Consider the following 27,736-nt stretch of genomic DNA (forward strand, 5'->3'; position numbering starts at 1 on the left):
ACTCTTGAATGAACGAACCCGTGTCAGGTGACACAGCCGAATCATTGTCATTTAGGAATGAGATCGCGTGGGTGTTTGAATCGAGATCACCATCTTTTAACGATTAATCGCGCAGCTCCACTACAAGACGAAGGTCATGAAAACCATCCGTGAGTGATGGATTGACTAGCTCCCTATGGTTTAACCTCTCTGTTCAGTGTCTGTGTAGCCCGAGGTCACACATTCCCGCCGGCTGGGTATCGATGCTTTACCCATGAGCGTTAGCGGCCACATGCGACGGCCTACAGTGCAGCCAGGTATGGATTTTCTGACAGAGAGCTTGAGAGTGTAACAGAGAAGCTTTGACGAGCTGAGACTTCACGAGACAAAGAGGATCACTCACACAATTAACCTTTCCACTGGCCGACACTATGAAGGAGAAATAATTCCATATGTTTTCATTTTCCTGACAGCACCAAGCACAGATGTGCCAAACAAATGGTGATACACATACATGTATATTATTTATTTTCATGTCGTGTGTAAGGACATGCTTTATCTCCTTTCAGACTCTTTTTCTCGCGTTAAGAAGTGCAGAAACGCTCATGATAACATGATTCTGTCGCCTCCATTTGGCGAGTCTCCTATAATGGGAGGCTCGGGGTGACGGATGACTAACCATAATCATCGGAGGAAAAAAAGAAACCTTCCCAAGCTTATAAAAAAACAGCTCCATTATGCTGAGAATTAGAAAAATGCAGGCGCAAAAAATGGCAGCCCATCAGGGGCGTTTTAGGAAAGGGGAGAGAGCATCACTTGTCGCCCATCTTGTTTAAAATAGCCACCTTTCAACCACTGATTGAGGCTTATCTGAAAGGGTAAAAAGGCACATTTCGGTATCATACGTACTTTACCTCTGAAAAAGGCAATTACGGGGATCCCAGTGCCGGATAATGTCCTAAGTGGCTGTAATTTGAGAAATCAATGTGAGCAACATGTTCCGGCCAAAACATCTGCAACGTTTGGACTCTAAACATCTACATACAAGCCAAGCACCTGCTCTTAACATAACAGGACCGGGGTTTGACACTGACATTATGGAAAGTGCGTTTGCCTAGATGTGAAGAAGATCTTTAGATACATAGCAAACCACAAAAATGACACACAAAAAAGTTCTTGTAGACTTAACTGAAAGTCTTTGTGACGCTAAAACGAGTAAAACTAGGAGAGAAAGTCCTGGTGAGAGGAAAAGGACTGCCGCAGGTTTAGCTTCGCCTGCTTGAACACAGAGATTTGTGGCCGTGTGCTCGACTGACTTCAGGCCGACCGCGGTTCGTCCTCCCAATTGGACTCGCTCTCTCGTTCTCTCTCCGGCCACACGAAGCCAACACGCCTATCGGTCAGCAGATCTGACTTCAGACATCACCATAGAAACACGCGAGACGGACGTTTTTTAACTAGCTAATCGACTGCAGTGAAGGCTTCATCAGAAGATGCAGAAGACTTACAGTCTCCACCAGGAGGAGCATGTGGAGGAGCGATAAAAGGACGGAGGGGGGAAACACGCGTTATAAATATCTGGTTATGTGGCATAATGCAGAGCATTACTCAGAGACGCAGTTGTGGAGCATCTGTGAGCAACTAAATCGACTCCGAAATGATTTCTAGACAGATGGCAGTAAAGGTCGAATGTGGTTTCTGTGCAGATGTTTTCATGAGGTCATCATTAACCCTAAGAGGGTCATTTGGGTCTTTTACAGGCGAGCATGACAGCGCCATTTGGGACTAACACGCCAGTTTCTATTAGATAATGTCTTAACATATAACATGACATATAACATGACATAACATTAAGCCTTGAAATGACATAACATAACGACATATAACAAATAACATGACATAACATCATAACATGACATAACATGACATGACATTATAACATAACATGACATGACATATAACATAACATGACATGACATGACATAGCATATAACATAACATAACATAACATAACATAACATAACATAAAACGTTGCACCAGATTCTTTAATACAACGGCTTTTCGGTTTTAATAATAACAATAATACAATAAAATAATAAAAATGACTCTAATAATAAAATCAGAATTGATACCTCCTGAATTGCCATTTGTGTCGCATGCACCGGTTTCTTTAATACAATGAGTTTTCAGCCTTATAAGTAATAATAATAATAATTATAAATGATTTATTAATAAAAACAATTGAGATCTGCACCGTAAAAAAAATAATACAATTGAAGACTTTTCGTTTTAAAATCAATCAATCAATCAATCAAGATAGGCTATATTAAAGCTCTCAATTATTGAATGAGATTTAGTGGTTTACTTTTTCTTCTCATTATGATCAGCTCATTCCATCTCTTATTTTTAATCTGCATGTCAAACATAGTCTCATGTGTCTATTTAGATTTTTGTTATAAAAGAGAGAAAAAAAAAGGACTTAATCGAACAAAAGCTTATAAAGATATGCAAACAACGGGAAGTCACTTGTTTGGTCCCGCTGTGCTTGTCCTCCTCCCACAATTCTCCTGTCATATTACTACAATTACCGCTGATTATGATACTTCAAGCCGACCCCTAATGAGCCGCTGTTTTCTGGATAAGAAAATCTTTAGCAGGTGTGGGGTGAGCAAGTCAAAGTCTATCGAGAGCTTTAGGAAATTAACTTTAACAATAAGGCCAATTTTGCAACTGAGACGAGGAGGAAATTGCAACAATCTTCAGTGATTTGCAGCGTCCTCGGGGCGATTGGTACTTGTTGACAGGCCTCGTAAAAACGGACACCTGCGATCGCTCGAGGGTTAAAGACCTCGGACTGGACTGTGGGAATCTCACAAAACAAAAAATGTCTTACTTTGCAATGAGATCATGATAAAACTATAAAAGACAGATGTGAACGACCCAGCAGGATGTGTGCTAAAACACAAATACTGCTAAAGAAATGTAAGCGCCACAAATATCATCATGTCAGTGTAGCCGTGACATCAATCATGCAAATGAGAACTATAAACAAACTAAAACGTCTGGGTTTTGATCAAAAACACAAACAAAATCATCACATATCCACCTCAGTACTTGCAATACTGTCTTGATGAACTGTTTACTCCCTCTCCTTAAGCAGAAATAAACCGAATTTGATCGTGGAGCCACAAAGAAAGGCTTTTCAATCTATTGAGTCTGATGGGACTCTGGTAAAGGGCTCAGTCGCTGATGCTGGATCACAGAGGTGACATGCAATAATCATTTTTGACATTCAGCAAATCCGAGCCCGCTAAACTGCTTCATGATTAATCTGAGCTGTTCAGGGAAAGTGTGTGTGCGAGTGTAATATCCAGCAGGTGGAGGTGACACGATCCGCGAGGCGCCATCTGCTGGTCAAGCGTATACTGGAGGATTTTAAAGAGATGAAAATGCTGTCTTTTACACACACTCATGTCTATTGTCTTCTGCGGAACATAAAAGAAGATATTTTGACGGATGTTCAAGCCACTCTTTTCCATACAACGGAAGCGTAGCCTATAGTGATCAGGAGCTTTCAAGTGCCAAAAAGAACCATACAGTGACCATAATAATAGTCCAGTCAAGTCAAGCACATTTAAAAGCAACAGAGTTGCACCAAACGACTTGTGCACTGTATTCCAAGTCTCCAGAAGTCATGTGATAGATTTGCATGAGAAATGGACATAAATGTAAGTCCTTTACTTCAAAAGTCTGGTATCTCAATTGTGCTTTTGCATACTTTTGACACATGAAAATTGGCAGAAATTAGCATCCAACTTAGAGCGCCGGCGTATTTAATTATTACAATATTTGCATGATTATTTGCCGAAGCTAATAACTTTGCACATGTAAACATATTTAGTTTAGTTGTACTTTATTGTCCAGCCTTGGCTGAAAATTGGTCTTTGGCCTCGCTATACATGCAACAATGTCAACACAATCAAATAAATAACTTAAAGTCCCCCTGCTGTTAATTATTGTATTCCTTAAAACTCATCTTTAATCACCAAAATTAATTTTGTTCTTTTCCTTGAACAAAATTTCTTCATGCCTTAAAATAGCTTGAATGTAGTAACTCGACACCCTTGCCTCATTTAGTATGCGCGGTTCTATGAATATGCAAATGAGCCCCGCCTCCACTCACTCGCTCAGCTCAGAGATCCACTGGTTGACGATCACACGTTGATCTGATTGGTTACAAGGTAGTTTGTGACGTCAGAAACACCAGCGATTTCAAAGCGTGTTTTTGAGACTGTCTTTGGTTCACTGCAGTTTTAAGGAGAAAATACTCAGCAATGGTGTCGACTTATGAATTTACACATGGTTTGTCTTAAAGCATATTAAAAACACCACATAGACACATAAACAACATTAAAAGCTTTGTTTTCAACACAAGGAAAACTGTCGAAACGCTGTGAGTGGAGGCGGGGCTCATTTGCATATTCATAGAACCAAGTATACTAAATGAAGCAAGGGTGTCGAGTTACATTCAAGATATTTTAAGGCATGAATACTTTTTTTCAAAGGAAAAAAACATTTAAATATTTAATTTTGGTGATCAAAGATGAGTTATAAGGGATACAATTATTGACCACAGGGGGACTTTAATTACTGGATGAATCAGTGTTTTTGAACAAATCTCTTGAATGAATGATTCAATTACATACATTTTAAGCCACTTGTCGCCACCTAGTGGTGTAACGATGTAATTGAGCGGGTCAGTGAAGATCTGAATGTTCTGGTGAGATTCTGTCAAAGGTTTAACGGACAAATCATTGGCATTTAGTAATGGAAGTTTGAATCGAGATTGCGATCTTTTAATGATTAATCGTTCAGCTCTAAACACGAGTCATACAGATAACTTTGACTGTGCTTTTTTGTTGTTTCTTGAGCTTGATATGGCCTAGTCACAATTCTTGGAAAAGAGCAGCACGAACATTCGTCGAAACGTCTACTTTGTTGCTCTACAAAGGAACGCCATGAGGGCGAGTAAACAATGACGGGATTATTTTCCCTTTAACAACTAACCTGAGCTTGGTGTGGATGATTCAATATAATCATCAATATGATTTGTTAGATAGATAAATAGATAAATAATTTGATCTTTACCTGATGACTTTTTTATCACCTCGAGTGGTTAAATTCAGAGATTTACTTCAGCCATGGAGCTGCGTTGGGGAGGTTAAACCTGCACACTGTACAAGCCAGGTAATGAGGGAGATTCAGGGCCTTTTAGCTGATAACTTTAAAGAGACAAGGCGAAGGCGGGGGTTCTTTCCCTCAGGGGACTGAAATCTCTCACTTGGAAGCTTCAAAGGAAAAATAAATTATTGAAATCGCTCTCGTCACTTTCTGCCCGAGTCAATCAAAGCGGAGGGGATCTGGCAAGGGCGCAGGCTGCATGCAGACACTTAAGGAGATTGCTAAACGCTACAGCGTCCCGTGGCACGCCGTCTCCCGAAATATCACGGCGGAGCGAGCATCGCTCTGAGGAACGACAACAAACATGCCTCTGGCGGGATTTCTAATATGTGACCCTGGACCACAAAACCAGTCTCGAGTCGCACTGGTATATCTGTGGCAATAGCCAACAATACATTGTATGGGTCAAAATTATCGATTTTTCGTTCATGCCAAAAATCATTAGGATATTAAGTAAAGATCATGTTCCATTAAGATAATTTGTAAATTTCCAACCATAAATATATCAAAAGTTTATTTTTGAAAGTGAATGCAGCATAATCGCCAACATAAATGAACAACTTTAAAGGAGATTTTCTCAATGTTTCGATTTTTTTGCACCCTCAGATTCCAGATTTTCAAATAGCTGTTTCCTAACAAACCATATGTCAATGGAAAGCTTATTTATTCAGCTTTCAGGTGATGTATAAACCTCAATTTAAAAAAATGTACCCGTATGACTGGTTTTGTGGTCCAGGGTCACATATAGCAATGGCCACAGGAAATCATAGTAACTCGAAATGGAGGAATAACACGAGCCTGTGTTCTTGAGCATTGTGCAGATTGTGGTGTAGAGTTTCGACACGGGATATTTCGGTCCGGTCGACTCGCGCTGGACAGGGTGTCTCTGGACGCTGGAGGTTTTCAGGGGGCGAGAGGCTCAGAGTGGGTGTTGTGTGGTCAGACGGAGGCGCACCCAGGCCGATCCGACTGCTTTTAGAGCTCGAGTGGAGGATTGTGGGAAAACGGACCCCCGTCTGACGCCTCGTCCCAGAGTGGAGGATGCGGACTAATGAGCGGGTTGATGTAATGCTGATACATACCAATCAAGAGTCTGGACACACTGTACTAAAACTGTTTCTTATATAGGATGGAGACTGTGTGTGTGTGTGTGTGTGTGTGTGTGTGTGTGTGTGTGTGTCTGTCTGTCTGTGTGTGAGAGTATGTGTGTGTGAGTGTGTGTGTGTGTGTGTGTGTGTGTCTGTCTGTCTGTCTGTGTGTGAGAGTATGTGTGTGTGAGTGTGTGTGTGTGTGTGTGTGTGTGTGTGTGTGTGTGTGTGAGAGAGAGTGTGTGTGTGTGAGAGAGAGTGTGTGTGAGTGTATATGTGTCTGTGAGAGAATGTAAGTGAGTGTGTGTGTGTGTGTGTGTGTGTGTGTGTGTGTGTGTCTGTCTGTCTGTGTGTGAGATGTGCGTGCGTGCGTGTGTGAGTGTGCATGCGTGAGAGTTTATATGTGTGTGTGAGCGTGTATGTGAGTGTGTGTGCTTCCGTGAGTGTGTGTGTGAGTTGTGTGTGTGTGTGTGTGTGTGTGTGTGTGTGTGTGTCTGTCTGTCTGTGTGTGAGAGTATGTGTGTGTGAGTGTGTGTGTGTGTGTGTGTGTGTGTGTGTGTGTGTGTGTGTGTGTGTGTGTGTGTGTGTGTGTGTGTGTGTGAGAGAGAGTGTGTGTGAGTGTATATGTGTCTGTGAGAGAATGTAAGTGAGTGTGTGTGTGTGTGTGTGTGTGTGTGTGTGTGTGTGTGTGTCTGTCTGTCTGTGTGTGAGATGTGCGTGCGTGCGTGTGTGAGTGTGCATGCGTGAGAGTTTATATGTGTGCGTGAGCGTGTATGTGAGTGTGTGTGCTTCCGTGAGTGTGTGTGTGAGTTGTGTGTGTGTGTGTGTGTGTGTGTGTGTGTGTGTGTGTGAGAGAGGTGTGCTTGTGAGGTGTGTGTGTGTGCGAGGTGTATGCACGTGTGAGGTGTGTGTCTGTGTGTGTATGTGTGCGTGTGGTGTGAGTTGTGTGTGTGTGTGTGTGTGTATGTGCGTGCGTGAATGTGTGTGTGTGTGTGTGTGGTGTATGTGCGTGTGTGTGTACTCATAAGCTAATTGTGTAAATGTAAAGCCACTGGACTTTCTGCACAGACACACACACACACACACACACAAAAACAAGCCCCCAGCTTTATTACCACAGGCCAGATTTATTCACAGCCCTTTTTTCTTTTTGATTAAAAACGTCTCCTCCACATGTTGATTTATGAGCACAAGAGCGAGCCGAGGGAGGCGGTGAGGATGACATCATGCAGTTGGCAACCTCTCGCAGAGGTGACATCCACTCGCTTTGTGTCTGTGTTGAAATAAAAGCCTGTGTGTGTGTGTGGTTCAGCTGAACGACAAAACCACCTCAGTCATGTGCTCATCACCTTACACAGGGGCTTATGAGAACAAAAGTGATTTAAAGTCAACATGCAACCCAATTTACGTCCGTAATTGATGCATTTCAGAGTGAAATGAGATATTAAGAAGAAACAAAGTACAGAAATTGATTAATATATCAGTGTTGGGAGCTGTTAACTACCAGCAATGCTCCTGGCTTAACTACGCTGTAAAACTGTTATGAAGTTGCAAATAAAACATCATTATTTTAATTGGTCTACTTCAACATTTTGTTTAATTTGATGTGTTACTTGCCATTTTTTTCTAATTGTTTGCTAGATTTACTAGCAATTTCGGCTTTTCAACACCATTGTTTTTTCAGTGTACATGCAAGCGACGTATTCCCAATTAGAAGTGATATAGAATAAAAAAACGCTTTTTATGTCACATTGTATTGCACACGTAGCTTTAGCATCATGCTAGCTGATGCAACAATCAAAACGGCTATCCTAAACGCTCATTAGGAAATCCAATTCATTTTCAATTCTATTAACAAAAATAGTTAATGTAATTGAACTGGTTAAAAAAAAAGACTTCCTATTTTTGTAACTTTGTGCAAATGTCGCTAACTCTTAAATTTTTGCATTTAAGTGCCACCTCCTTTCCAAAATATGTAGCGTGACCGTTCCTAAACTCTCATACGAAGCATTAGGAGGTCTAATAGTGAATAGCCAGAACAGTTCATTTAAACGAATCAGTTATTCTTATTTGTAACTTAAAGTGCTAACTGCTAACTTTTAGCATGTAAGTGCTAACGTCTTTTCCAAAATAGCATCTTAACTCTAGCGTACCGACTTTCAATTTGCAGTCAACTTCACAAATGAGTTTCAAAGCTTCTCCAAAACTGAAAATGACACGAGAACAACAACAAAATGTCCCCCGCTTAGCCGGCTGTGCTGCGCGACAACCTGTCAAGACAGTAATTAGCGATCAGAGCCTGTGAGAGCACAGCAGACGGCATCGCAGCCAATCAGACGGCGCCGTGCAGAGGCTTTCGGTGGCTGGGGGGTTTGAGGGGGGATTGAGTGATTAGTGCTATGGGACCATGTGCACTGCCTAGTAAACATCTGAATCACAGCGACCCGCACACAGACTCAAGACAAACACCAGGAGCAATTTTGAGGGTGTCACCATTAAAAAACAAAGACTGATAGTGAGTAATTACATCCCCTACGATTATAAGAAGAAAGGCATTGCATATTAAAGAAAAAAACACACACACACACACACACACACACACACACACACACACACACACACACACACACACACAAACACAAATGTGGTCTCGTTAATGTCTCAATTGTTTCTCCTAGACTACACTGAGCATGAACGGACGACAAATGGAGGCTGAAGAACGGATCTCAACAACGTCCCAAACTGCGAACACATTTGTCCGAAAATCCACTATTAAAGGCCCCCTGAAATCCAAATTTAAGTTTTTTAGCTTTTAGTATGAATGTGTTAGCCTTAATGTTATGAATAAGCTGGTGTGTTTCAAAACAATGACAGAATTCGTATTTAGGAGATATAAGCATTCAAAACTCAGTCGCTCACTTCCGCTAAAATGGATCACAGGTTTTTATGACATCATCGCGGACTTCAGCTTCTCATCACATCTTCTGTCCAATCAAATGCTCTCTAGAATCTAAAGCTCCGCCCCCTATGTTATAAACACTACCTGGCCAAGGCGACCGTTGACTCACACGTTACAGAGCGATGTGTGTTCGGTTGCTCAAACGCTCGAGTTTTATTCTGTTTTCCAACTGGACGTTGGTTAAGAATGAAATGGTTAGAATTTATTCACACCTCTACTATTGAATCCAACATATCATCAGCGCTCGGATTTGCTTCCATGGTGCTGTCAAGTACCACTTGCAGTCTGTGAGGTAAACTAAACGCTATTGGCTATTTGAAAAGGGGGAGGAGCCATTCAATATGTCCCGCCTTAGCTTCCTGTTTCAGTGGCAATTACGTCAACGCATCATACAAAGCTGCGCGTTCCAAGGCACTTCAGTGGGCCTTTAACTACGTCTTTTTAACTCATTTTGGAGAAAATACATTCTGTCTAACTGTTTTTGAATGCAGAAACGGATCTGAAGTAAACGTCTCCTTTGAAACGTGAATCTGAATCCAGAATAATCTCACACGTACAAGAAGCCTGCCGACTAGTAATAGTTTTCTCACCCTTATTGCATTCAAAGTGAAGGCATCAGATATATGTTGCCTTCTCTTCTGGGCCGCCCTACAAAACCAACAAATAGGAGAACAGAACAATGTCGGGCACACAAAGACTGTATCTGACAGCGGCCCATTCTCATGTTATCTCTCAGGCGGCGCTTGAATTACACCTATTTTAGGCTTGAAAGCAGTAGGTGGAGGCTTTACCTCCGCTTTCATCCCGCACTCGCCCCTCTTTACTTCACTTGACTCTTTGTTTTGTTTCCCTAATGCGTCTCTAAACCCATCTTAGGGGAGAAATGGTGCAGAACAAATCCTGACTTCGAGCCTTGGAAATTAAAAGACAGCACAGGCCCCGATCCGTCTGATGAAGAGATATGCACGGGGGTAAAGAGAGACGAAATAATCCGATAAATAGTGATCTCGTGCTTCACGTCTCTACGTGTACGGGGAGATCCTTAAACCCACACAGCGGTTCCTTTTTTATTCTTCTGATGATTATGAAACAGCCTTGAAACTGTAATTGTGCGAAATTATACACTTTCAACTTTCAAAAAATTGGTCGGTGGGTCGTCTGAACAACTATTAATCGATTAAACGATTAATCGAGGTCCTATTTAATTAGCTTGGTTTTGGGTTCAACTTTTTGATCGACTAGCGGGTTATTGGGCAGCTAGTTAAGCAGTTGATCATTGTTACCCATCCATAATGTTATGTAAAGCTTGAGTATAGTTTTAACCTTAAAAAAAGTCATAAAAATAAGGCCAGAAACTTAATGCTGGCAAAAATAGCCTCATTTCTTAATCAACTTAATGGATGGATGAACTAGTCGTAGTTTTAGTTGACCCAAAATAGTCGCCCTCAACCACTGGATCTGCCAATTGTGGCCATGCAATTGTACTTCGTTGATGTCAAACCAACACTGGCTGCCCTCAACCACTGGATCTGCCAATTGTGGCCATGCAATTGTACTTCGTTGATGTCAAACCAACACTGGTCGCCCTCAACCACTGGATCTGCGTCTATGTTGACCCAAAATGGCCGCCCTCAATCACTGAATCTGCCAATAGTGGGCCTACAATGGTACTATATTGATGTTGACCCAAAATGGTCGCCCTCAACCACTGAATCTGCCAATAGTGGGCCTACAATGGTACTACATCGATGTTGACCCAAAATGGTCGCCCTCAACCACTGAATCTGCGTCTATGTTGACCCAAAATGGTCGCCCTCAACCACTGAATCTGCCAATAGTGGGCCTACAATGGTACTATATTGATGTTGACCCAAAATGGTCGCCCTCAACCACTGAATCTGCCAATAGTGGGCCTACAATGGTACTACGTCGATGTTGACCCAAAATGGCTGCCCTCAACCACTGAATCTGCGTCTATGTTGACCCAAAATGGCTGCCCTCAACCACTGGATCTGCGTCTATGCTGACCCAAAATGGCCACCCTCAACCACTGAATCTGCCAATAGTGGGCCTGCATTGGTGCTACGTCAATGTCGACCCAACATTGGCTGCCCTCAGCCAATTACATTGACATTTGCATGGCACTTACTCTTAATACTTAGGGGAGGGGGAGAGAAAAATTATATTACTTATAGACTTTTAAGACACCTGAGACTTGACTTTTAAGCTCAAGTTTCATCTTAGTTTGCTTACATAAGGCCAAGGAGCCGGTGAGCAGCGGAGACAGCAGCAGGGCGCTCAGGGAGAGCAGGATGGGCAGGTGGCCGGCTGGCATCATGTCACAGATGACCTTTGACCTGGCTGGAGAGCCGCGGCCCCACAGGCTGGAGACGAGGGGTCGGCACACTGGACGTTTGGCACTCTGGAGGAGACAAAACAGAACAATCCTGATGAGTATTGGCATTCACTGACAGACAGGCGAGATAAACACCAGTGTGTTAACATAGTTTCACCAGTCAACCATCAAAAGTTCATTCACAAGCTTTACCAGAACGTTCACTCTGAGCCTGTTCAGAGACTCCCAATTTCAGTTTTACACAACTCATAATTAGTCAGGCTTTATCACTGGATCTAGTCATTATTTACTTATCCACCAATCTTGTAATTACCAAGCCACTCATCAATATTTCAGACGGCGTCTCTTTGTTTTAGCCAAATTGCGATTAATCCCCCCGTCACCACTCTCTTTGCCTCGGGAGTCGACGGGTTGCTGTGTCTTTCACACAGACGGGGCGGAAACCCAGCGAATGTGCTTGTACACCATTTAATTAAAGATGGCAAGAACATCAGATGGCAAGATGGCAAGAGACGCGCAAACACGTGTAGTTGCTTTCGGAAGCACTCGCTCACGTCGAGAATGAAAGAGATGTTGACATGAAGCACTGAGACTGTAAAGAGTGACTGTGTCTTCTGTAGACGAACCTCCAGGCCTGTGTGACTCAATAAGGGTGTTCAAACAAGTCAGAGTCCAAGCTGGCACTTCTTTAAATCTGTGCCTTCGGGTTCTGGTGGAGTCGAGGAACTACTAAACGAACCGGCAAATGGCCAATACTAAATGTAAAAAAAAATCAACTAGAAATAATAGCCACCACAACCACTAAAGGCTAAAAGTGAATTCATTTAAAATAATAAATTAAAGATTAACTTGAGTAAAGTTTTTTTTTTTTTTTTAAGATTAAATAAAGAGTGTCAAATGATGGCAAAAGTAATTTAACTGTAAAAATAGGTATAATAAAATATCCAATATCAGCCAATATGAAAAATGATTTTATAATGTTGTATAAAGTATTAACTACAAAATGAACTGATAAATGTCCAAATAAAATTAGACATAAAATACTAAGGCATCACAATATTTAGGCATCACAACATTATAAATGTACAATATGAAGAAAAATGAGTGTTAAGAATTTTAAATAATACCTTTTTTTATGGTTAAGTGAGTGTCAGATTACGGAAAAGGTCATTTGAAATAAAAATAAGGTAAATTAGCAAGCATAATTAAATAATATCAACCAATATGGAAAGATAAATGAAATAATAATTAAAAATAAATAAACAATAAATTAATATAAATAAAAAAAGTCAGATGAATGGCCAGAAACCAATATGGACACAGACATGACACATTGTGCATTCCTAATAAAAAAGAATATGGATGGTATAAGAAACAATTATAATAATACTGTTTGAAGTATTATTGCATTAGGCCTTTTTGTATACAATATATAAAAAATACTTATAATAACTGTAAATGTAATGGAACTTCCAAAAAATAAAAGTCCCAGACATTACAGTGTAACGCTTCATCAACACTGAAACCCAACAGTCAAAATTCACAAAAAGCCAAGATTTTGACTGTGGGTGCCGACATAACGCACCACAACAGGACCCTCTTGTTCGCTTCCCCAGAGGGCACGTGAGACACTTCAAACTTTAATAATAAGTCCCTTTGTGTCTTCAACACAATAACACAGTCATCACACACACACGCGTGTCAGTCCGCACCGCTGTTTGTGCTCTTCTAGTGCAGCGTGTTAAGTTTCCAGAGAGGCTGGGAGTCATAATGCGCGAGTGAGGACCTAGTGACAGCTGGCTTGTCGGCTTTGGGTTTCCTGTCAACCTGCATGGAGACACTTGAAATTCCGCCCCACATAAACAATTGAAAGCGTCAGTCGAGGGATTCGATTCTAGAGTGCCAAAGCAGGCCAGGCATACCCAGACAAAGAGGAGGAATACGTCCGTGATGATTTACGACGCTCCCCTACGCTGGCCGCCCAAGGCCCACTCCTAAAGTAGCTCCCATTCACCATGTCTGGATCGGAGGTTTTGAAGTTTCATTGCGACAAGACAACAGTGGATCCTAATGACCTATATTCAGCCCATGATAAAGCAACCGAGTTAGGATTGCTAATAAATGCGACCATAGTTTTGGTGCAATCTGTTATTCACAACAGAATACAGGCGTTCCTCGAATTGACTGCTCTCGATTCATGTTCCTCACCTTGGCTAGCCCTCAAAGGCTGGAAAAAAGAGGCGCATTTCGACCGCACCATCATGCAATATGCACAAGGACCAGAGTGTATGAATTATTGAGCTGTACGGAGAGGAGAATGTTATGGACTTGTTGGGGAACGACACTACACGCACAGCAACACTATAAACTTTTGCGTAATGCCGTTGTGTTTTGGCATGCGTTCGCTGACAAACCGGGAATGTGTTGCACGCAAAACTCTACATCTCCAAACTAACACTAGTGTTTTAAACCCGCAAATAATCCAGGATTTTGCCAGTATGAGCCGAGGAGATGCCTGAAGATTACAGCATCGCAATCACTGACAGTCGGTCGAGTATCTTTCTTGCATTTATGCGTTCTCAGGTTCAGTTTAATCTCCCCATCTTTGTCACTACCTCCGGCCAATGCCAATATGCTGTATGATTGTTTTTTCTTTTTTAATGGAGAGCACCAGCAGTCAGATGTAATCAGGGTTGTGCTCATGACTGGCTGGCTTCCTAATCCTGCACGTTTCCATGCATTATTAATGCTTATATGTTGGATTCAGCACTGAAACCGAGAGATACGGCAACAGACAGAAAAGAAAAGAGAGAGAAAGATTGAAAGATCTGGCATTTGAAACTATCAAACTGGGGTACAAGAAAAAATGCTTGTAGAAATGATAGGCGTGTTAAAATGAAGTGCATCTACATTCTAGCACATAAACACAACATAAAAACATCTAAATGAACGTCGCAAAGAGTCGTGAACACTTGGACCGTCCAAGTACAAGCCATGGCTGCGGTGCCGCATTAAACACATTCGCATTAACGTGAGTGATTATGAAATCCGCAGTGCTGTTTATCCTCCCGGGAAACGCTGACAGAGAGACAGAGTTTATGTGCATGTACATGAAGTACGTCCTGTTTTTTGCAGATTGATGCAAGAATGCAAAAATCTAGTAGCAGGGCACGTCGACGAAGAAACCACCGTGCAGACGCTTAGAAAACAAACAGATGCAGCTGCGTAACAACTGGCAGGACGATAGTGTGTGTGTGTGTGTGATTTTTAAAGCTGGGTAATCAGAAGAGGAAGCCAGATTGGAGTCCCCAGCGAGTCTGTGTGAGGGAAATGGAAGGAAGAAACCATGGCGAACGTCCAATTAAAACTCCCAATTAAGCGCCCCAGAGAGCGTTCCTCAATATAGAGATCAAACCGCTGATAGCGGCGCAACCGGGCGTGTTGAAAAGACATCACACTACAACTTGTCTGCAACGTTCCCTGTAACCTCTCTAGATACCTTTGACTAAAAAGATATCTTAGACAACATATCCGCAAATTTAGAAACCAAGTAATGCTGTTAGCATGCCTACAAAGACAGATTTATTTCACAAAGTTAATGTGCGCATTAGCGCATAAGTGCATGCATTTGAGGCTAATAAAAGGCTAATTACACTTCTACATTGGCCAAAGAGCCCAAAGTGAAGCAAAGATAATGTACTTTTCTGCAATTCTCATGTAACCTCTTTCACTAAAAAAGAAACAACAGGGAATCCGCAAGCCAACGAATGTTAGTATGCCCACAAAGAAAGATTTATTTGACAAAGTTAGCATGATGGGCAATTAACACTCTTCGCATGCATTCAAAGCCAACAGATGCTAATTACACTTCTGCATTAGGTAAGGAGAAAGTGAAACGATGCACGCTGTGATCATTTTGCGCAAAGTAGTAATATGTCAGTACGCACCACCAAAATAAAGTGGAAGGGAAACACAGGCTCCGGATTTTTCACTGATAAAATGGGCCGGCTGATTATACACGCACTAAAAATGTGATGGTTTAAAACCAGATTCAAGACAAAAGACCTCAGAGGGATCTCATAAAACAATGCCTCGGCCGTTTCTATTTACGAGCGAATGTAATATCCCTTAAAGAGTCCCTTGTAATGGCGCCGTTCCCTCCGTATGCTACAGGCACCGTTTTAAACAGAGGCCCTTCTGAATGGCTCTCGATTCTGTCCAATTATCAAGGACACACACTCCTCCTGCGGTCACACACACTTATGTGTCTGTCCGCCACAGTAAAGTGAGAGAGTTTGAGCACACACACATCTGGCTTTCATGTCAGCGCCAGATTTGACTGTGTAGTCCAGGTGGCTCGAGTTCGTGTGTGTCTCTCTTTGGTGTCCAAGCTGCCATTTTGAATTGCACACAAAGAAAGGCCAGCGGCAAAAAACACTATCATATTCAGCCAGAGGTGCTTTCACAATCCCACCACCATTTTCTCTCCAGTTCTGACCATATAGTTGACAATTAAAGTAAACAATAAAACCCCAAGTTTGCTTAAATCACTGAGTGATATATAATGTCTTCTTTTGATTTTGCCCCTTTTTTACAAGATGTAATATAAGTCTCAGATTCCCCAGAATGTGTGTCTGAAGTTTCAGCTCAAAATACCCCATATATAATTTATTATACCATGTTGTAAAGGCCCATTTTTGAGTGGAAGGAAAAGCATGCTGTTTTCGTGCCTGTATCTTTAAATGCAAATGAGCTGCTGAGCCTTTACAGCTCGTGCCTCGGATACTCTGCCAAAAACGTAAACATCTGTTTGGTTTTGATTTTCATCTCTTTCGTGGCCAGGCTCACGTGACATTGCAGTTCTTCGTCATCATAAAAGTTTATTATTTTAAAGCCATATCAGTCAAACTTCTGATATATGGTGTTCTGAGCGCACACACCCGAAGCACGCGCACAGAAAGCTGGATGTCAGACGAAGCGTCCCGTGAGTATTAATCAAATTTCTTATTCGTGTCTTATTGCGCTTAACTGTCAAATACACACAAGGTTATTTCAAAAACACACAAAGTTCACAAACGCAGTCGGTTATGTCTGTGAATGTAAACAGCGGGGAAAGAAATCGCATGTGTATATTAGATCTGTGCATTAAAGTGAAAGCAGCATAATACACAATAACTACTGCTGAATATGCTGTTAATATAAATCAAACAGCAAAATAAAACTTGGTTGAATAACTTTAGTTGATTTAATAAGAATACATTTCTTACTTGAATGCTGCAGTTAAATGCTCACTCAGGGGCGGAGCTAAGCTATCCCGTCACCTGTTGTGGGCGGGGCCTGTTCTGATGTGACGTCACACTGGAGCACGTTCCTTAACGGCTCATTTTGAGACACTGTTTCATATTTATAGGGAAATAAACAAACAGAAAGGATGGATTTTTACCACAATAGGGTGGTTGTGTGCACACACACTGTGGACACATGATTATGCTCAAAAAGAATATAAAAGTCACTTTTGCATAATATGTCCCCTTTAAGGATTAAATTTGACTTGTGACAAGAATAAATAGGACATGTTCTTGACAGATTTTGTGAGATTCATCGTAAAGCCTCGCCATACACAGTGCCAATGTTGAGTAATCATTTGCATTTGCATGTATTTGTGGGAGAATTATGTAAATATGCTTTGCCAGTTCTATCCTCTCTCTCTCTAATGCTCCACACAGATGCATAACAATCACAGCATTATCAGGTGATTGCCTCTCATTTTCAAGGCACACACCTGCCATTGCCATCATGGCAGCAATCCACAGAGACACAGAGAAGACAGCGAAGTCTTCTGTAACCAAAGCCTCCTGCCTTTGTGTTTGTTTACAGTGGCAGCGAGATGATCTACGGCTTTTCCCTGCGCTGCAGATGTGCTATAGAGCCGAGATGAAATGTTTGATGAAAAATAACATACGCAGGATTCGCACTGTCTCCACTTAAGATGCAGAACAGTGGCGTGGGTAAAAAACCAGGCAAGAGAACCAGGCAGGGGGCTTTTGCCAAGAATACGTCTTTCTCCGATATCCTCTCCAAACAGCCCTTACATAATTCTGGAGTCTTGAGTACAAGCAGAACGGAGGGAGTGTATGTGTGCGCATCAGAACAAAGCGAGCGGTGCTTCACGCTGATATGTCATTCTGAGAAAACCAGGTGGCACGTTTGACCTTTGCGCATTCAGGGAGATAAATCCAAGAGTCCTTTCACTTCTGTGAGAGGAACAGACATGCTGCAATGCAGTCAAACACGGCACTCGCATGAAGTCAAAGCTTTGTGGATTTTCCTTCTTATTTCTTAGCTTTGACGCCAGCGTCTACATGCTAACTCCTAAACCGGGATAAAATAATCCTTTAGAAGATATTCACATTTAAACGTGACATTCATGTGCACATTTCTGAATCATAAAATTCTCTCTATATTGATAATGCCCCCTCCCCTCACTACTACCTGCAACCGATTAGCGATAGCAAGTAACAAGTCGATGACGCACTGGAGCCACTGAGCTCCTGGCCCCGCCCCTACTGTCGATGACGCACTGGAGCCACTGAGGCTGGCCCCGCCCCTGCTGTCGATGACGCACTGGAGCCACTGAGCTCCTGGCCCCGCCCCTACTGTCGATGACGCACTGGAGCCGCTGAGCTCCTGGCCCCTCCCCTACTGTCGATGACGCACTGGAGCCACTGAGCTCCTGGCCCCGCCCCTACTGTCGATGGTGCACTGGAGCTGCTGAGCTCCTGGCCCCGCCCCTACTGTCGATGACGCACTCGAGCCTCTGAGGCTGGCCCCGCCCCTACTGTCGATGATGCACTGGAGCCACTGAGCTCCTGGCCCCGCCCCTACTGTCGATGATGCAGTGGAGCCTCTGAGGCTGGCCCCGCCCCTAACAATATAACTAGAGCACATTCGCATCAGTTCGCTGCTCAATCACGAGTTACTGTCAGTTCTATTAGTTACTACAGCCTACAGTTTGCTAGCTAGCTATGCCTTCGTCACGGAAATGCATATTACCTGGATGCGATCACTTACAAAACAGATTGGTGTCCTTATTTAAATTTCCGAAAAACGATCATATCAAAGAGGTGGATTAATTTTGTATAAAGAGCCTTGATGGAGAGCTGAGGATCACCACCAACACCCGCCTCTGTAGTGATCATTTTACACAGGATAGTTTTATGAACTTTTTTATTCTGGCTCTGGAGGCTCAAACATGTATGGCTTTGTAAATCCAATTAAGCTGCTAGGAGCATCCATTCCGGCTGTAGCGGTGACAGTTGAGTGAGGCGGCGGCAGCTTTCCCGCGAGTGGGCGTGGTTTCAGCGCAGCCAGCGGACACGCCCCCAGCGTTTGAGAGCAGAATACTGCTCATTTTTTCAAGATTTTGATAGCTTATTTTATTTACTTGGCAGCTTTTTTTATCATTCAAATTTGGCTGGGTGGCTAATAACAAATTTTTCTGTGGTGTGACAAACTCAGAACACAAATTTAATTTTGACTTTACAGGGACTTTAATGTTTGTAAAAAATCCCACTTAAATTCCCTGATCAGTGGACTGCTTTGGAGAGACAAGCTTTTATTTATTATTAAGCTTTTATAGATATTATTAATTTTCAGTGTAGGACATATTGTCTAAACGACAGGTCATTGAGTCTTTGACATCAGAAAAGGCAATTTAATTACAAACCTGGCCTGGCTCTGATCTGCATTAGTCCTTGAAAGAAGAATGACGTTAGGTTCTGGATTCTTGCCAAGCCATCTACATGCAATTCTTGCCCTTTAAGACTCAAGTAAGAGCTTTTCAAGGGCCACCCTAGAGGCAGAAATATCGGCGTGAATTCATATTCGGGACCCAAGTGAGGAATAAAATTGCATTAAGCGCAGGTGCCCCCTGGAAATTGGAATAGTTTTCTTAGATGGGTAAATAGCAGCTACGCATAGATGCTAAGGGATTGCCGTATGGAATCATTCAAATCAATGTAAATAAATTGTTATTTGGGAACCTGGCAACCTATGATTCAGCAGCTGCTCAGGATGGGATGGTTCCTTTCAAAGGTGGACAATTATGCTGCCACTCACTGTTATTGGCGGCGAAGCCTGAGGTGGGGTGGACGGGCTGCATTAGCATTTCAGAACTGTGCATCTATTTAGGCTAGGTGTAACCACACTGCCGCAGGCAAGATGTTAGTGCTTTACGCTGCAGAAAACATCCCGCTCTCGTGGTAGGAAGTAGGAACCATTGAATTTCAACATGAATGCATTCTCCTGTCTTGAATTGATGGTGGGATTCAGTGCTTCCTGGTTTTTGGGCACTAAACTGAACAACACAGGTAGTTTTGTTGTGTGTAAATGCTAGGTTAGCAGCACCATAATAGCAAAGCTGCTCTGTGTTGAGAGGTAGTCGGGTTTGTATGTTGCACAAATGGCACCTGAACTACACAAGTGGAGCTGTTCAGATTAAGAGCTCTTTCCTGAAGGATGCCAGCACCCCCCTAGTCCCATTAACTGAAATAACTTCATTGTGCTAATTAACAACCCTGGGGTCAAATCATCACCTTGTTTATACATGCTTCACTCGACGGGGCCTGCTCCGAATTTGCGAGGAGTAGCACGCTAATGGTGGCCGTGGCAACAAATGGGGAATTCAGCTTTTTTCACCCCTTTACTCACCATAATAAAACCATTTTGCTGAAGCACGTTGACTCCTCACCACTGTAATTACATGACAGCGCTGTGGTGAGTGGGTGCAGGAGTGTATAATCACATTATGACCGCGACTGGAGCCTCGGGAGAAAATGCACCGAGGCAGACGCGAATATGTGCGAGTGAGGTAAGTGTCCCTGGGTTCATGACTGGGCTGAGTAGATGCGGTTCCCTCCCCTCAGCCTGCTGAACCGAGAGAACGCAAGTGAGATGTGTTGGAGACAGAAAACAGATGGCCAGGTTTGGGTTTGTGTCTCCTGTCTGTCACCTCCCACCAGCCCAGTTTGAGAATAACAACTGGCCACTTTTTACGGCTATTATACAAGCTGCGAGGAGGAAGGGCAAACAGAGTCCCGGGAGCTCTACCACAATCCCGCTTTCCCATTTTGCCATTCTCGCTGACTGGGCTTCTGAGATGCTGCAACAAGGGAGGAATTGTAGAACAAGAGTAGGGGTCAAAGGTCAGGTGACCCCCACATACCCACTAGGAATGGGGTAGAGGAGTAGTTATCCTCAACTTGGGCAGCCCGAGATTCCGATGTGTCCCTGAACGAGCCATTGAGGAAACAGAGACTACGCTGTCTGCATATGAAAGTACCACTCATAAACAGGCATCGAAACACTAGGTGATTGTTGGAGTTTGACCTTACAAACAGACCATGAAGGACGTGCAGTGTTCTCCGAGGCTTAGCGCTAACACTGTGTTGAATCAGAAATGCCTCAATCAATGCCCAACAAATCCTTCCCTAGCCAGCCAAAAAAATTAAATAAAGTTACTTCTTCGGACAACTGAAGATCTGCAGGAGGGATCAAAGGTGAGAGGTCAAGCAGCTGGTAAAAGCCCTTTTTTTAAACACGCAGCATTCCTGCACTCCCCGTTAGGAGACGTTCAAAAGTTTGGGATCGGTAAGATTTTTTATGTTTTTAAAAGAAGTCTTTTATGCTCACCAAGGCTGTAATTTATTTTCTGTGATCAAAGCTGAATGTTCAGCATCATTACTCCAGTCTTCAGTGTCACATGATCCTTCAGAAATCATTCTAATATGATGATTTGATGCTCGAAAAACATTCATTATTATTATCAATGTTGAAAACAGTTTTTTCGTATTTTTTGATGAATAGAAAGTTCAGAAGAACAGCATTTATTTGAAATAGAATCTTTTGTGACATTATAAATGTCTTTACTGTAACTTTTGATCAATTTAATTCATCCTTGATGAATAAAAGTATTGATTTATTTTATTTATTTCCCCCCCAAAAAATTTATAAAAATTCTTACTGACCCCAAACTTTTGAACGGTAGTGTTTAATGTTACAAAAGCTTTCTATTCATCAAAGAATCCTGAAATAAAAATGTAAATAACTGTTTTCAACATTGATAATAATAATAAATGTTTCTTGATCATCAAATCATCATATTACAATGATTTCTGAAGGATCATGTGACACTGAAGACTGGAGTAATGATGCTTTGATCACAGGAATAAATTACACTTTACTAGATATCACATAGAAAACTGTTTTAAATTATAATAATATTTCACATTATTACAGTTTTTTTTTTTTTTTTTGGTATTTTTAATCAAATAAATGCAGCCTTGATGAGCAGAAGAGACTTCTTTTAAAAACATAAAAAATATTACCAATCCAAAACTTTTGAATGGCAGTGTACATGCTGGGATGCAAGGCTATTAAAAACAAGTTCATTCAACCCCTACGCTTACACGCGATAACTAACCGCAGCATAAAAAGATGCCAGCATCGCGTGCCATGAACAACCCTGTAGGCACCTCGTTCATGTCAGGCAACTGGCCTTTTTCAACACCATATCAGGCGTTAAGTCAGCGCTGCATGGTGTGAGGTGTACTGAGCATGAGCGCAAGAGGCGCCTTCATTTCTTTATCTCTAAAGAGATCTGACAGGCCCCTGTGAGCTGCGAGACAGTACCTCTCGCATCAGCTGCCCTGCGGCCTCCAGCTCGTCCAGAGGGTTCGAGCGGTCAAAGAAATGACAAACACTCCCGGAACGAACAGGTAAGAGGATGACAAGTGCTGCACCGGGAGCCTCGCTCTGTCCTCTCGCAGAACCCCTCCATCAACAATGCTCAATTGACTCACGTTCATGGAACAACGGCTCTAAATAAGGGAGGGAAAACGAGCTGAGTAAATCTTTACTTGCTCTGAGAAGGACGGAGAACGAGAGAGAACACTACGAGGTCAATCCAATCAATCGATAGCAGTGATGGGTTGAGGGAATTGACAGAGGGACGTTTTCCCGCAAGCAAGTCGGGCTGATTATACAACAATCAATTTTTCATTACTGTAACAATTGGCAGCGCTGACCGAAAACGTGCAATTGTGGGAACGCAAATCCAATACTATAGGTTCGATGACTTGTTAGAGATCCGACTATTAGCTAAGGTACACACAAAGCTCTCATGAGATCTCCAATCAGATGTGGACAAATAGACTCTAATTCTTATCTTAGATACAGCTACTTTAGTTTCGAACCTAATATCGATACTCTGAGTAAGAGTTTCTTTGTGTGTACAAGGGAAGCAGAGAGCTTTTCTGTTCATTGCTCTCTAGGAACCCCCCCCCTTCTCCTTCACACCGCCCAAGTCTGGTTAGTACCTGCTGAGCGTGAACGGGAATGTGTGGGCCGACTTAATCAAAATCACTCGCAAGGAATTTAAATACTTTAAATTAAGAAGCTGTGACGCTCTTTTCTCCCCGTCTCTCCGGTCCAGCCACCTGGTGCGTTGCGTCTGCTGATTATGGAGAAACGTGTAGGAGGAGGTGCCGAAAAAAAGCCGAACACATCAAGTGTTGAGCCTCCAACTGCGCTAGGAAGGAATGAAATGAAAAAGGACAACACAACCTCACGTTGTCTTTATTTTGGTGTCTTTATTTTTGGCACCTGCCGCATGCTAGCTCAAAGCAATGGCTCCCTCAATAGGCGAGGGTTTGTGTTCAAGGGGTACACTCTTTTGTTATTGCCATTTCCATCTATTCCTCTGAGGCGGTAAAGCCTTCGTGCACCTGATATGTGCGCTCTAGACCCTCAAGTGCACTGTGAAACGACAGCTAAGGGTGGTTATGTGGCATCATTTAGGGAGGTGCTTGAATGTAGGCAGATTGTTAAGCCAGGATGGAGCTGTCATGAGATAAGTGTGTTTGCTTGCTAAATATGTGATGCTAGTTCTTCGTTTCCATCTGTTTGGTTATGAAGAGGAAGGGGGGGAGAAAGTACTGTGAAAAATGAAGAGGGTAAGAGAGAGCAAAAGAAGCAGGTTTTTGGAAAACCTGGTAAAAAAAAAAAAAAAAAACCTGAAGGCTGTCATTCCAGTACAGCCCAAGCTGTTCGGCTTTCGTCAGGCGTGCCCAGCAAGACACAGCCCGCTCCATATGGCTTGCTCGGATCTGCCATCTCTAGGGAAGAACTGCCTGCGTACGTGCGTGTTGGGAAGAACGAGAGAATAAGTGATTGTGTTTCACTTTGAAATGCTCATGTTTGTGCAGAATATCAAGCCGAGTGTCGTTAGCGCTGCCCAGTTCTGTCTAAAATAGAAGCAGACGTCTTTTCCAAAATGTATTTCCTCCGCTTTGTTGAGTTTCCAGAGCGCTTTAGAAACGATATCGAGTCCAGGAAAACTTTCCACAGCATACCTTGCTAAGGGAGATGCTTTCTCCCAAACCTAGCAACCTTGAGCGTATTCCCACGGTGAAAACGTGAGTTCCAGACAGACAAGCCAAAGCGAACAAAGGTCTTGTGTTTTATAACAACAACAACAACACCGCAGCAGACATTGATGTTCAAAACTAAAAAAATTTAAGTTTATGCTTATAAAAAGTAGGCCACATCTGTAGACAAAGAAAAAATTATAATATTAATAATTGAACAAATATGTTTGTGTATACACACACACACACACACACAAATATTAACATTCTTAATGCAAGGTTAGTATTAATGTATTAATATTAGGATTATTAATGCTTTTTATATTTAACACACACACATATACATTAGGGCTGTGAAACAATTAATCACATCCAAAGTAAAAGTTTGTGTTTACATAATAAATGTGTGTGTACTGTGTATAATTATTTTGTATATATAAATATACACACACACATTTAAGAAATATTTGCATGTATATACTGTATCTATATTTATACATAATTTATATTATATATACATATATTATATATAAATAACACATTTTTCTTAAATATATACATGCATGTGTGTGTATATTTATATATACAAAATAATTATACACAGTACACACACATTTATTATGTAAACACAAACTTTTATAATATATAACCACAGCTTTGTGCATGGAAAACATGATCTCTTCCTCGCTGATAAAGCAGGGGCAATAAGAGTTGTGCGGACGTGTGCGTGGAGCAAGTGTAAATGGTAACAAGGCCCGAGGGGCCAAACAGACAGGCATTGGGGATTATAGAGTGGGATTGAATAAGCTCGTGTATGAAACACACATGAGAGAAACAGCGCGGGGAGCCCTGTTTACTAGAGCAAGCTATTCCCCGGAAGCACACGGGAGGGGGTTGCTTACACACAAGCAGGGAGTGCATGTTGGATCTGGATGAAAACAGATTTGGCTGGAGTCACGTAAAGATGATAGACTAGAACAAATACACTCGGAAAACAAAGGTGCTGCCCGACGGATCAAATTATGGGTAGCTTTCTGCATGTGCAAGACATTTAGAGGGATGAATGTGAGGCGCCACTACAAGAACACTAAAGAACATTCACATATTGCACAGCCAATAAACTAAACCTTCCTCTAATTTTACCCAATAAACTGTCACACTACACTGTTAGATCTCCAAAATTAAGTTTTATTTGAGGCTCAATTTGACTTTGATTTGGTCACGCAGCTACTAGAAGAGAATTACTGAGGAAATAGGGAAGGAAAAGTTCATAATAGAATACTGTGCATGTAAACTATAGTACGCATACTGTAGAAGCAATATCAGCCACCGTTTTTAACATCTCTTTCTTGGCCTATTTCATCAAATTTCAGACACATAATATGGATTTAAAATGCTTTTTTAAGCTTATGTCCCACTTGTTGAAAAAGAAAAAATCATTCAACGTAACAAGCAAGTGTCAACAATGCAGCATACAGCAGAATAACTTCTGTTTCACATGCTATTTTAAGAAACTAGTATTCCATTTCGAACATGATATTTAAAAAAGGATGTAGTATGCGGTACACAGTATGTATGCTATTTTTAAAGCTAGTATGCAGTTTATAGTTTTTACAGCACACATTTTTGGTAAGGAGAAAGCTAGTATTCCCTTTTGAACATGCTATTTAAATAAAAAAACAGGATGTGGGATTCAGGTGGAGGTTTCATGTGTTTCACTTGTATTTTTTACTTGTGATGTGCTTCCTCCCTTTGTTCTTTTCTATTCATTTGTTCTGCATTATTCCTGTAATGCCAACAGTTGCAATAAAATTGGATGTAGTATTAAGTACACAGTATACAACACAATTTTTAGTAACGAGTAAGCTATCATTTCATTTCAAACATGCTATTTTAAAACAAATAGGATGAGGTAAGCAGTACACTGTATATACAGCACAATTTTTAGTAACTTGAACGCTAGTATTTAATTTCGAACTTCCTATTTAAAAAAAGAGTATTTATTATGCAGTACAGTTTATACAGCACAGTTCTTAGTAACATGAACGCTATCATTTCATTTTTAAACATGCTATTTTTAAACAAATAGTATGTAGTATGTAGTACACTGTATATACAGCACAATTTTTAGTAACGAGTAAGCTAGTATACAATTTCGAACATGCTTTTAAAAAAAATAGTATGTAGTATGCAGTACACAGTTTATGCAGCACAATTTTTAGTAACATATTTCAAACATGCTATTTTTATGCAGTACACAGTATATCAGCAAATTTTAATAAAGGGTAAGCTAGTATACAATTTTTAACATGCTATATAAAAAAAGGATGTAGTATGCAGTACACAGTATATACAGCACAACTTTTAGTCAGGAGTAAGCAAGTATGCCGTTCTGAACATTGCCAGTGTCTGTGTTGCAACATAGCTCGGCGAGTGTGTGCTAAGAGCTAGATTTAGTATGTGTGTGAGAGAAAAGGATGGGGTCAGTAAGAGTGGAGTGCAGCCGTTCGCCATCGCTCCCCGTGGAAATGTGAACCAGCTGTGGCATTCTGGGGGCCGATCTGCTGGGGCCGATAACACTGGCCCTTTTGTCCATCTGCCCTGACTTTCTGACATTCTCCCACTCGCTCTCCCTCTCATTCCGCATCCCTCGCTTTCGCTCCAGATTTCTCACTCAGCCGCCACTCGGCTAGAGAAAACAATCTTCAATCGGTAAGTGGGGGCTCTCTGTCTCACACACGATTGAAAGGCAGTCACAGAAACACAATACATTATAAGCAAACAAACGGAAGGCATGCGACACAAAAGAGGCCTGATGGGTTGTTGAAGGAAACAGACAAAAGGTGGCGGTTTCCAAAAAAAACTATTTTCCATCAAAAACAACAACAACAAAACAGCCAGGGAAACATCCAAGAATTGCAAACCCTCTGCAAGAAAGTCAGTCTAAAAATGACATATTACAAGACATAAATAAGACAAAGATAAGAAATGAAACAGAAGTCATCTGAAAACTGAGCTAAATTGCTAGAAAACTGCACTAACTGTGCTAACTACGCTAGAAAACTGTGCTAAACTGTGGTTGAAAAAAGCTGACCCCCCCTGAGAGTCATTGTATAATTCACATACTCGTTTCTGTGACGAACAGAACCAAGGTGTTGCTAAGACAGACTTGTGTTAGCAAAGAAAGCCTCTCAGAGATTAGCAGCCTCACCGAAATGACGAAGCATGAGGCTTTTGTTTACTCTCCACTCTTATTAGCTTGCAGCACAGATAATTGGCGTTGCAGAAGATTCTTTACGAAAAACAAAAATCCCACATTCCGTGTCAATGCGGAATGTCCATTCGGTCGACATAAACTACCTTTCCTCCCTGCGCTAGGCAGCCCCCTTCCCAGCATTCCACAGCTAAAATAAATAACCAGACTCTGAATGGTATTTTAATGAGAGTGTGGGAGTGGAACTGTTAAGCGCAGCTCTCCGCATGCCAACATCTGAGCCCGGCCTCCCTTTATGCCGCTTACAATTAGTTAGCTAATCAGCAACCACTGTGAGAGAAATATCTTTTCATAAACACAATATGATAGGGACAATCAGGCTAGTTGGAGCAAGCTACAGCAATGACAACAATATGTGCGCGGTGCACTTAGCGGTGGCTACGTACCCTTGGAAGGAGGGTGTACGCTAACCT

The 27,736-nt window shown here is 41.8% G+C and overlaps 1 protein-coding gene across 22 annotated transcripts in view; it reads right to left on the minus strand.

Moving 5' to 3' along the window:
- Window positions 1-27,736, minus strand: part of ptprsa (protein tyrosine phosphatase receptor type Sa) — a 204,860-nt gene that overhangs the window by 107,098 nt on the left and 70,026 nt on the right. For all 22 annotated transcript variants that reach the window (XM_082138939.1, XM_082138943.1, XM_082138942.1 and 19 more), the window contains one exon: window positions 11,522-11,690. In XM_082138939.1, coding sequence (XP_081995065.1) covers window positions 11,522-11,606 — 85 coding nt within the window. In that variant the 5' untranslated portion in view covers window positions 11,607-11,690. The remainder of the gene's footprint in view (window positions 1-11,521; window positions 11,691-27,736) is intronic.

The sequence above is a fragment of the Leuciscus leuciscus genome, assembly GCF_965113295.1.
Source record: "Leuciscus leuciscus genome assembly, chromosome: 15".
Classification (NCBI taxonomy): Eukaryota; Metazoa; Chordata; class Actinopteri; order Cypriniformes; family Leuciscidae; genus Leuciscus; species Leuciscus leuciscus.